This window comes from Bombina bombina, chromosome 4 (assembly GCF_027579735.1).
Source record: "Bombina bombina isolate aBomBom1 chromosome 4, aBomBom1.pri, whole genome shotgun sequence".
Lineage (NCBI taxonomy): Eukaryota > Metazoa > Chordata > Amphibia > Anura > Bombinatoridae > Bombina > Bombina bombina.
Window position 1 is genome coordinate 788852648 of NC_069502.1, and position 12670 is coordinate 788865317.

A 12670-nucleotide genomic window follows, 5' to 3' on the forward strand; every position below is an offset into this window, starting at 1 on the left:
TTAATCACCCCTTTAAATTGTAGCTTTCCAGCCCTAGCTGCTGCAGCCCACCGGGATATCCTGGTATCCTGGTAGGTCAATCCGGCCCTGGCAGCTAGTCTGCCAGTAACAAGTTTGTGCATTTTATTTATTTATTTTATTTTTTTATATTTTTTATGTAGTTGGGATCCCCCCTCCTTCATTCAACCAATCACCATTTTTTCTTTCTTTCTGTAGTGCAGGGACCCATTCCTCTCTCTCCCCTCCCAAACATTTTTCCATAGTGCAGGGAGCTGCCCCTCCCCCTCTTGGGAAAGGCTTCTCACTCTCCTCCCTTCTTCTTACAATCCCTTGGTGGGATTATTTTCACCTGTGTGGGCCTTGCAAGCCTATAAATTTAGCACATTTACTCTGTGAGCTTGCTCTTTCAAGGTTGCTGTATTGATACACTTCCCACTGGCACCACCGCAAAGGTTGTTGCAGACAGTGACACAGACTAGCAACAGGTTGTGGATCTCGCTGTTAAAGTTTACAGTGGGAGCACAACCTGTGCCTCTATGCTGGACGTAGGTACTATGCCCACATAGTACACTGGGCAAAGTATTGTGTGACATAGTACCTCTGTCACAAACATGCAATAATAATATTTTTACTTTGTAATTTATAGTAGGTGATTTGATAAATGCACTATATAAAAAAACTCACACTCAGGTATATAAAATGTTAAAAGCAACATTTATTTTCATCCATTAACACAAATATATGAACAAGAATTAAAATCATAACACGTCCATTTTTCCATTTTCTTTTAGAATCAATAAATGAAATTGTGTAACACTAAAGAAAATGTACTACCACAAATTCCAAATAAATCCCACAAATACGTTTTATTAAACAAAGAAATCACAATTTAGGAGCTACGGGCCGAAAAACTTTAGTTCCCAGTGTGCAAGATTATGCTGATCCATATTTTTCTTTAAATGTTCATGGCGAGACAGATAAACTATAAATAAGAAGAAAATTAACAAATTAGAGTATGTTTAGGAATTGATTCAATTTTAAAAAAATCACCTGGAATAAACTTTTAGACCAATATTTAAGTAAAATATTATGGAAAATCAAGAAAATGTAACATGAGCTAATTACTTTACATATTAAATATGACACTAAAGAAATATTTTTTAGTCTTCTATAGTCTTATTTACTCATTTAAATCTGAATATATACTTATATGATATACATGTGTGAATGTATGTATAAAACCTGGTAAGGGGTCTGATATTGAATGTAAGGGCATATTTAAAAAGATACTAAGCCCACATTTTTTTTCTTTCATGATTCAGATTATCATCATTTATTTGTATAGTGCCGCCAAATTCCGTAGCGCTGGGTACAATGATAGGGGTACACAATGACAAAGATTTGTGATAAAATACAAAATATAACAAAACGTAATGAATCTAGTACAGGAGGAATTAATTTTACTTTGTTCTCTTGATCTCTTTATTTAAAAAACAGGAATGTAAAGCTTAGGAGCCGTCCCATTTTTTATTCAGAGCCTGAGTTATGCTTGATTATTGGTGGCTAAATGTAGCCACCAATATGCAAACACAATCCAGGGTGCTGAACCTAAAATGGGCTGGCTCATAAGCTTTACATTCCTTCTTATTAAATAAAGATAGCAAGAGAACTAGAAAATTAGAATTAGAAAGTTGCTTAAAATTGCATGATCTATCTGAATCACAAAAGAAAAAATTTGAGTTTACTATCCCTTTAAGTTTGATTGAAACTCTGATTTCTAATTGTCTATACTGTATTTATGTGCTTATATCATATAAAAAAAGAATTGCATACATCTTTGCAGTTCATTGCAACATGACATTGATTACAAACCTTGCAAAGTTTAAACGAATAAGGCCTCGCTTCCATTGAGTTGTAATTCAGTTTGCGTGCACTCGCAAACCGTTAAATATGCTGTCGAAAGCAATATCGTTTAACGACTGTTTCCAATGGCGCGTTATACCTCAATATCGGCAGCCGGACTTCGGCTGCCGAAAAGATCTTCGCGTCCCATAGAAAGTAATAGAAGCCGTTAATCGATAAATTATACCAGGTTTCCAATGAAAGCGCTAACCGTTAATACACTGTCGGAGGCTGTCGATACATTGAGACATATTACCCCCAGCTCAACTAGGTGTAAAGGAGGAAAAAGAGCTTTTTTGAGGCCTGTTTCTCATTGAAATTGCAAATCACAAAAAAATTATGAGTGTTTCAATGTACAAATAACATTATATATGCTACATTTATTGGTCCTATGTATAGGAATATTTGCACCCATGTTGTCATAGAAATATCAATATGTATGTACATATAAAAATATATGCAAGCACCAAAATTATGGAGCGACCTCCCGCACACTTTCAAACCTTCCCCATGCCTAATATCCTTTAAGAGATCCCTCTCTACATATCTCAAAACAGAATGCACCTGTCATTGTTGATTATATATTTCCTACCTGTTCTATGTTAAATTTTTGGGCATATGTATTATTATTGTTTTTTATTTTATTGTACCCATTGTATCAATGCAATGTTTTGTGGACCCAGGACATACTTGAAAACTATAGAAATCTCAATGTATCTTTCCTGGTAAAATATTATAAAAATAAATAAAATATCTACCTATTCAAAATGAAACCTTTGCCCAGGGATGCTATATATAATCTCAATACATATAGAAAAATAATTCAAAGGAAATAAGTTGTTTATCATGAAGATGAGTTTTATTATTACAGATTTACCCTCATTCAAATGTAATTTTCAATGTGAAAATCATATTTATTCAATACAAAACGATGACACATTAAAGTTATGTGTCATAGTACTAATATTTATAAAATATATGTAATGTCATGTCTGCTAAAGCAGATAATACATTTGCAATATTTAGACTATTAACCAAAATACATAAGTGCTTAATATTACATACTTCAAGAGATATGAAGTATTGTCTTTAACATGGAGTTATTGAAACATTTTAAAAGTGCATTGTGCATTGGTCCCAGGGAGAGTCTGTGTCTGTTCATATGATGTCAATTAAAATGTATTAATCACCTCTATATCATGGCAATCACATATATGTTGTGTATACATCAGTGCTTAAATATCATAAAGATACATTTATCTAATTATTTTAAATATTGAATAATAATCTTGACAAAAAGGAGTGCATTAGTCATGATAGGTATTAGTCATGATAGGTATATATTTCAGATATTACATTCCACATAGGACTATAAGAATGAATGCAAGGTATTTGGCCATATCAACAGGAAGGAGTATTTACTTTTCAACTCTTCTATAACTGTATAACCCTTATTAGCTTCATCTGAAGGAGCAAACAACATATGCTTGTGGAATATAAATCATAACATTTACACGTCACGTTGACTAATGTTAGAGAGCATATACTGTATAAATTTCAGACACGTATCCCCAAGTATTCTTAAACGGCATAATATCCTCAATAAAAGGACACATACATTTATTAACAATGTACACCTGCATATTAATTGACATCATGTGAAATAAAAATGAATAAAGCTGTTAATTTTTAGCAGATAAACAGCTATTAGAATAATATTAAGATATATGTTCAACTTTGGATTAGAAAAATGGATGCATATTTATGAGATGAAAATCGCACTTAAAAAAGTGCTTTAGTGCAAAAATTAGATATGATATATCTTGGGTGGAAAAAAAAGAATATTAATTAATTCTTGCGGCGGGATTTTGACTTTGGAGGAGAGGTACTTAGGGGGGCAGTGTGGCGTCTTGTGCGACGCCCACCAGCTGAATGTGAGGCTAATAACCGGGATTCAGGGTCCTGCAGGGAGATGACAGAGGATGCAAGGGAGGATGGAGTTTGGGGCCTATCCGCGAGCCTCTCCACTGCCTCTGCCAGGCAGACGAGTGAGGCATTATGGATGTCCATTTGGCTCTGTATCCTTCTCAAATCCTGCTGCTGCTGGAGCCTGGACAGCCTAAGCTCTCTATGTATGAGCCTCAGTAGATCATCCTGCTGGGACTGTGCCGGACCCTGTTGTACAGTTGGTGTCTCAGGAACTAATAATTGGCTGGTTCCAGGGCTGTGTCTCCGTATTGGTGACTGTGAGGTTGTCTGTGATGGCACTGTTGGCAATACATTGGTGGGTGCAGTGGGTGGTGGTGTGGATTCCTGTTGTGCCATAGGAGTGGGAGGCATATAGTACAGATGATGCAGATCTGTATGCTGCTGTGGTGGGTGCATCATCTGCTGCTGAGGATAATGATGTCGTGGTGGGTGCATCATCTGCTGCTGAGGAGGATGTTGTGGGGGGTGCATCATCTGCTGCGGTGGGTGCAGCTGTCGGGGCTGTGCCATTTGTTGCTGCGAAGTATGCATGAACTGCCATTGTTGAGGAGGATGAGTCTGCTGGGGTTCAGAACCCAAAACATGAAATGTTGTCTCCGAGGTAGATGGAGAAGGGCATGATACATCCTCTACCTCATATGCCCTAGGCTGCTGCATATCATCTTCTAAGAGGCTGATATAGGAGGTAGTGTCACCATAGATATCCTCCTCCTCAGTGAATGTAGGAACATCCTGCTGTGGTGTTGGTGCAGCTTCATACTCCTCCTGTTCGGAACCTACAAATAAATATACGGTATGTTTACATTATCTATCTAATAGAATATATTACTTTGTAGCATAACAATACAGACTATTATATTCCATATTTATGTGTATATATGTACACACACACATACACACACACACACACACACATACACACACACATACACACACACACATACACACACACACACACACATACACACACACACACACACACATACACACACACATATAGTGTGTTTGGGATAAAATCCAAGCATATATGACCATAACTGATGAATCTTTATAGACTGTGTCTTAAAGGAACATTGTTAAAGGGACACTGTACCCAAATATTTTCTTTTGTGCTTCAGATAGAGCATGCAATTTTTATCAACTTTCGGATTTACTCCTATTTTCAAATGTTCTTTATTCTTTTGGTATCTTTATTTGAAATGCAAGAATGTTTAGATGGCGGCCCATTTTTGGTGAACAACCTAGGTTGTCCTTGCTGATTGGTGGATAAATGCATCCACCAATCAAAAACTGCTGTCCAGAGTTCTGAACTTAGAAAAAAGCTTAGATTCCTTCTTTTTCATATAAAGATAGCAAGAGAACGAAGATAAATTGATAATAGTAGTAAATTAGAAAGTTGCTTAAAATTGCATGCTGTATCTGATTCACAAAATAATAAATGTGGGTACAGTGTCCCTTTAAGGACAATGACACATGATTTATATGAAATGCTTAATATTCTTGGATATTATATAATCAATATTCTTGCTTGTCGGAGCAGATATACAATACAGAGTGCTTGCTGAACATATTAAATACAACTATGTAAATTTAGATTAATAGCTAAACACAGATGGGTATTTATGATATACAACATATATACATCACATATATGGTTATATTTAATATTGAATATTCACCTTCATACACCTCTTCAGGTGGCACAGAGGTGTCCATTGTCCCCTTACATCCGTGAACAGATTCATCCGAGATGACATTGGACAGCATCTCCTCCCATGACCTTAGGTGTATTCTCTTGCTAGGACCACCACCTGTCCCACGTGCATATTTGGCCTGCTGTGCCAGCTTAGCTTTGGTTTCCCTTCTGCAGTCATGATAGCGGTGTTTAATGCTGGCAGTAGAACGATTACGTCCTAAGCAGCTGACTGCCACTCGAATCTCCTCCCACAGCTTATTCCGGACACCCGGCCTCAGGTTAGGGTTCTCCAGCTGAGCTGCCCTCTCCAAGTAGGCCTCAACAAGAGCCTCCTTCTCCTCCTCAGAGTACCTCTCCTCTCTTAGCCTGCCCTTCACACCTGAAGGGCCAGCAGACACAGACTCTCCCTCCTGTGACTGGGGACCAGCCCTCTCTCCCTCCTCTGTCCCTGCAGGCTGTGACAGGCTACCACCAGCCCCACTCCCACTTGCCACAGTCTGCCCCACTTTCCATTTTCTTTTTGTGCCTAGCTGAGGCTGACTCCTCCTCACTCCTCCCACCTCCACTCCTCTTCCACCCTCTCTCCTTCCCTCCTCTGCCAGGGTTTGAGGAAGGACAAATCCTCCACCCAAACCTCGGCCCCTAATCCTGCCCATACTACTCCCTACTTCCCCCCTCCCCCTCCCTCTATCCACCCTCTCCACTGCCCTCCCCCTAGCCACCCCCTTCCCAACTCCACTAGGCCTATCCATCCCTTTCTCCTTCCTCCCTAACTCTAACCTAACACTAAAGTCCCTAGCTTACCTAACTACACTAATTCACCTAACTAAACCTTAAATTAAATATAAACAAAACTAACTACCTAACCTATCTAGACCCTAACTATCTCTATTCTATATCCCTCAAAATAAAAATAAAATGTGGGGGTGAAAATAAACAAAGGGATGTAAATGAAAAAGGAAAAACTAAAGAGGATTATAACAAAATTATAGAAAAATAATAAGGGATGCAAATGAAGAAAGGGGTGGGCTATATAGTCAAATAAAACAAAAAATATGGGATGTAAAAACAAAAAAATAGGATGGGCAAAATGTATATAAAAAAAAAAAGTTATATAGTGAGGAAGGGAAGGGTAGTCAAAGGGGGGATGGGAAGTGGAATAAGGGGATTAATGAAAGGAGTAATAAAGGAAGATGGGGATATGGGGGTTAATGAAATAAAAATAAATGTGAATGTGTTTGTATCAAATAAAAGTGTGTGTGTGTGTGTGTTTGTGTGTATAAACTAATGTGTGTTAATTAACTAATGTATGAATGTGTGTGTGTGTTCCTAATATTATATGAGGCCTACAATAAGAATATATGAAAATAAAATATCAAACTCTCCACTAACTCTCAAACAACTCTCAAAAACCCAAAACTCCTACCAACGCAACTAGCTCCCGTGTCTTTCTCTCTAGAGGCGATCACAGGTAAAGAGCGCAGGCGCAAACCGTTATTCTTATAGACAGAGGTCGGGTTACCATGGCAATGCACTTGTTATGGCGCGCTTTTCGACAAATCCGACATCGGTTGGCAACGCAAACTTACGTACGGCCGAAAAGAGCGACTGCACGCAACACGCTAATCTTTTCAATGGAAACCTGGTACTAAAATGGAGCCGTAAATTACTTTTAGCTGTCGTCCGCTTCGGTAGCTTACGGCTCCATTTTTAACAACTCAATGGAAGCGAGGCCTTAGTATTTGTTTTTAAGATATATGGCACTATATAATACTTCTTTAGATATAAATACAGCCCAAATGGCTGAATTGTTTTGATTGAAATTTGGCCAGTAGATAATAGCAGGCTTCCTGGTGTCTTGTAAAAAAAACCAAGTGAATCTAAACTATATATACACATATAAACATATCGGTTCTGGACTTTGCTTAAGTGTTAAAATGAAGGTACACTAGGTCAAGAAGAAGGTTTGTTAAGAAATAAATTAGATAGCTTTGTTCTTCACTTAGAAGAAATGTTGTTTTTAATTATTCATTTTATATATATATATATATATATATATATATATATATATATATACATATACACAGTATATATATATACACACACACGTACACACTTAGAAGAAATGTTGTTTTTAATTATTCATTTTATATATATATATATATATATATATATATATATATATATATATATACACATATATAAAAAGGTGTGTGTGTGTGCCGTGTGTACATATAAACACACACACACATACACACATATATATATATATATATATATATGTGTGTGTATATATATATATATATATATATATATATATATATATATATATATATATATATATATATATATATATATATATAGATAGATATATATATATAGATAGATAGATAGATATAAAAAGAGAGAGACACACTCAGCTGAGACAGAACAAAAGCTAGAATAACTAGCCTTTTCACAGAGAAAAAAATATAGTCTGGGGTTGTTGTTTCTCTTGCTCAGAGAAGAATTGCCTGGTATTTGGGCGCTGGACTGTCATTGGGCAGGGTCAGACTGATATGCTACAGGATATATTTTTTCTCTATGAAAAGACATAATGTGCTAAAAGAGTATGCACCCTAAGTGGCACTGAAAATGAACAGTTCATCTAGCTTTTGTTTTGTCTCAGCTGAGTGTGTCTCTTTATATTAGAGTTCTTAAGTTCTTGCTAACTCATAATTATTTCTCTTTTGAGGGTGGTTTCTTTCTCCAGAGACGTGGGACAGCGATGGGGGCGAAGTTTGCCCCTTCCTACGCCAACCTGTTCATGGGTTGGTGGGAGCTGTCCCACGTCTATGGGGATGGAAACCCCTTCAGAGAATATATTTATTTTTACGGCCGCTATATAGATGACCTACTCCTCGTGTGGAGTGGAAGTGAGTCACAGTTCATGTCCTTTGTCACATACTTGAATTCCAATAATATTGGAATTAGGTTCACCTGTGATCTACAGGATAATGTGATAAATTATTTGGACATCACTATTACAGGTACAACGGATGGAAAGGTTGAGACAGAAATATATAGGAAGCCCATAACGGGTAACACCCTCTTGCACGCAAGTAGCTGCCACCCTAGACATGTACCTTTTGCTGTGGCTAAAGGCCAGTTCATCCGGGTTAAACGCAACTGTTCATTGCCAGAAAAATGTGCTGAACAGTGTGACGATTTAACCAAAAGGTTGAAGAACAGAGGATATAACACAAATGTAATTAGAAAGGCTAGAAGCCAAGTTGATCCTCTAGAAAGGTCTGCGGTTCTAAACAGGGATGGTATTAAGTCTAAAGCTGAACATAAGGGAGTGACCTTTGTCACTGAATACAGTCAGGAATATGCCGATATATGTAAAATTATTAAAAAACATTTTTCATTTTTGGCGGCTGATGACAAACTGGAGCATTGTATTGCTCAAGGTCTGCGCTGTTCCTATAGAAAAACGACTACACTTGGTAACTTACTGTCTCCCTCTGTTCTCCCTAAAACTGACAGGGGACAAAGTTCCTGGCTGACCCATAAAGGCACCTTCAAGTGCCTAAACAAATGTAGGGTGTGTGAACATGTAATACAGTCTGATAGTGTCAGATCTGAAGTCACTGGAGAGGTTTATTCCATACAGTCTTGCCTCAAATGTACCTCCACGTATGTAGTTTATGCCCTGAGTTGCACTAGTTGCCACCTACAATACGTTGGGCTCACGACCACCGAGGTAAAAGTACGTATCCGAAATCACTTGTCCACAATCCAGGCAGGTGTTGCGTCTACCCCTCTGGTGCAGCACTTTGCGAAATACCACCAAAAAAGTGTGGAAACACTTAGGTGGCAGGCCATTGAGAGAGTGTTTTGTCCGCCTAGAGGGGGCAATAGAGACAGACTACTGCAGAAGAGGGAAATGTTCTGGATTTTTAAATTACAAACGCGTGTACCGAAGGGTCTAAATTCGGAATATGATTTGATCAATTTTTGGGAGTAATAACCCTTCCCACTTCTGCAGTGGCCTGTCTATGCTCTCCTAATAATGTGTAAATGCCCATGTTTCAGTTCACATTATAGCAGCTTTAAACATCTTTAAGAGCCCCTGGTTCCCTGTATTACACCACATTAGGTTCACCATAAAAGGTCTACCTATAATAAATCCAATACTAACAGCTTTCTGATCTCTATCCTCTTTGTCTGATATATTTACACACTTAATTAATTTTTCGGATTTTATATGGAATGTTTCTTCTGTTATGTGTGATCAGTCCACGGGTCATCATTACTTCTGGGATATAACTCCTCCCCAACAGGAAATGCAAGAGGATTCACCCAGCAGAGCTGATATAGCTCCTCCCCTCTACGTCAGTCCCAGTCATTCTCTTGCACCCAACGACTAGATAGGATGTGTGAGAGGACTATGGTGATTATACTTAGTTTTTATGACTTCAATCAAAAGTTTGTTATTTTACAATAGCACCGGAGCGTGTTATTACTTCTCTGGCAGAGTTTGAAGAAGAATCTACCAGAGTTTTTTACTATGATTTTAACCGGAGTAGTTAAGATCATATTGCTGTTCTCGGCCATCTGAGGGAGGTAAAAGCTTCAGATCAGGGGACAGCGGGCAGATGAATCTGCATTGAGGTATGTAGCAGTTTTTATTTTCTGAATGGAATTGATGAGAAAATCCTGCTATACCGTTATAATGACATGTATGTATACACTTCAGTATTCTGGGAATGGTATTTCACCGGAACTACTCTGTTAAAGGTCACTAATCCTTTTAATAAATATTATCATGTTAAACGTTTTTGCTGGAATGTAGAATCGTTTACATTGCTGAGGTACTGAGTGAATAAATGTTTGGGCATTATTTTCCACTTGGCAGTTGTCTGCTTTAAATTGTGACAGTTTCGTTTCTCCTCACTGCTGTGTGTGAGAGGGAGGGGCCGTTTTTGGCGCTCTTTGCTACGCATCAAAAATTTCCAGTCAGCTACTATTATATTTCCTGCATGATCCGGTTCACTGACAGATCTCAGGGGTCTTCAAACTTCTTTGAAGGGAGGTACATTCTCTCAGCAGAGCTGTGAGAATTTTATATTGACTGTGAATAAAAACGTTACTCTATAATTTTTTATGTCAAATTTAGTTATTGTTATTTACTAATGGGAACAAACCTTTGCTAAAAGTTGTGTTATTTTAAAGTTGATGCTATAACTTTTTTTTTTTTTTTTTTCAGTTCATTATCTCAACTGTCATTTAATCGTTTAAGTACCTCTTTGAGGCACAGTACGTTTTTGCTAAAAAAGATTATAACCAGGTTGCAAGTTATTGCTAGTGTGTTAAACATGTCTGACTCAGAGGATGATATCTGTGTCATTTGTTCCAATGCCAAGGTGGAGCCCAATAGAAATTTATGTACTAACTGTATTGATGCTACTTTAAATAAAAGTCAATCTGTACAATGTGAACAAATTTCACCAAACTGCGAGGGGAGAGTTATGCCGACTAACTCGCCTCACGCGGCAGTACCTGCATCTCCCGCCCGGGAAGTGCGTGATATTATGGCGCCTAATACATCTGGGCGGCCATTACAGATAACATTACATGATATGGCTACTGTTATGACTGAAGTTTTGTCTAAATTACCAGAACTAAGAGGCAAGCGTGATCACTCTGGGGTGAGAACAGAGTGCGCTGACAATACTAGGGCCATGTCTGATACTGCGTCACAGCTTGCAGAGCATGAGGACGGAGAGCTTCATTCTGTGGGTGACGGTTCTGATCCAAACAGATTGGATTCAGATATTTCAAATTTTAAATTTAAATTGGAGAACCTCCGTGTATTACTAGGGGAGGTCTTAGCAGCTCTCAATGATTGTAACACCGTTGCAATACCAGAGAAACTGTGTAGGTTGGATAAATACTTTGCGGTACCGGCGAGTACTGACGTTTTTCCTATACCTAAGAGATTAACTGAAATTGTTACTAAGGAGTGGGATAGACCCGGTGTGCCGTTCTCACCCCCTCCAATATTTAGAAAGATGTTTCCAATAGACGCCACCACTCGGGACTTATGGCAAACGGTCCCTAAGGTGGAGGGAGCAGTTTCTACTTTAGCTAAACGTACCACTATCCCGGTGGAGGATAGCTGTGCTTTTTCAGATCCAATGGATAAAAAATTAGAGGGTTACCTTAAGAAAATGTTTGTTCAACAAGGTTTTATATTGCAACCCCTTGCATGTATCGCGCCGATTACGGCTGCGGCAGCATTTTGGATTGAGTCTCTGGAAGAGAACCTTAGTTCATCTACGCTAGACGACATTATGGACAGGCTTAGAGTCCTTAAACTAGCTAATTCATTCATTTCGGAGGCCGTAGTACATTTAACCAAACTTACGGCTAAGAACTCAGGATTCGCCATACAGGCACGTAGAGCACTGTGGCTAAAATCCTGGTCAGCTGATGTTACTTCTAAGTCCAAATTACTTAATATACCTTTCAAGGGGCAGTCTTTATTTGGGCCCGGTTTGAAAGAAATTATCGCTGACATTACAGGAGGTAAGGGCCACGCCCTACCTCAAGACAAAGCCAAAGCTAAGGCTAGACAGTCTAATTTTCGTCCTTTTCGGAATTTCAAAACAGGAGCAGCGTCAACCTCCACTGCACCAAAACAGGAAGGAGCTGTTGCTCGTTACAGGCAAGGCTGGAAACCTAACCAGTCCTGGAATAAGGGCAAACAGGCCAGGAAACCTGCTGCTGCCCCAAAGACAGCATGAACCGAGAGCCCCCGATCCGGGACCGGATCTAGTGGGGGGCAGACTTTCTCTCTTCGCCCAGGCCTGGGCAAGAGATGTTCAGGATCCCTGGGCGCTAGAGATCATATCTCAGGGATACCTTCTAGACTTCAAATTATCTCCCCCAAGAGGGAGATTTCATCTGTCAAGGTTGTCAACAAACCAGATAAAGAAAGAAGCGTTTCTACGCTGTGTACAAGATCTGTTATTAATGGGAGTGATCCATCCGGTTCCGCGGTCGGAACAAGGACAAGGGTTCTACTCAAACCTGTTT

At 38.7% G+C, this 12670-nt stretch overlaps 1 protein-coding gene across 1 annotated transcript in view; it reads right to left on the minus strand.

Annotated features, from left to right (window-relative positions):
• Positions 1 to 695: 695 nt before the first annotated feature.
• The window catches only part of CAPN9 (calpain 9), a 329028-nt gene continuing 317053 nt past the window's right edge, over positions 696 to 12670 (minus strand). The window contains exon 20 of the mRNA XM_053711177.1: positions 696 to 982. Coding sequence (XP_053567152.1) covers positions 956 to 982 — 27 coding nt within the window. The 3' untranslated portion in view covers positions 696 to 955. The remainder of the gene's footprint in view (positions 983 to 12670) is intronic.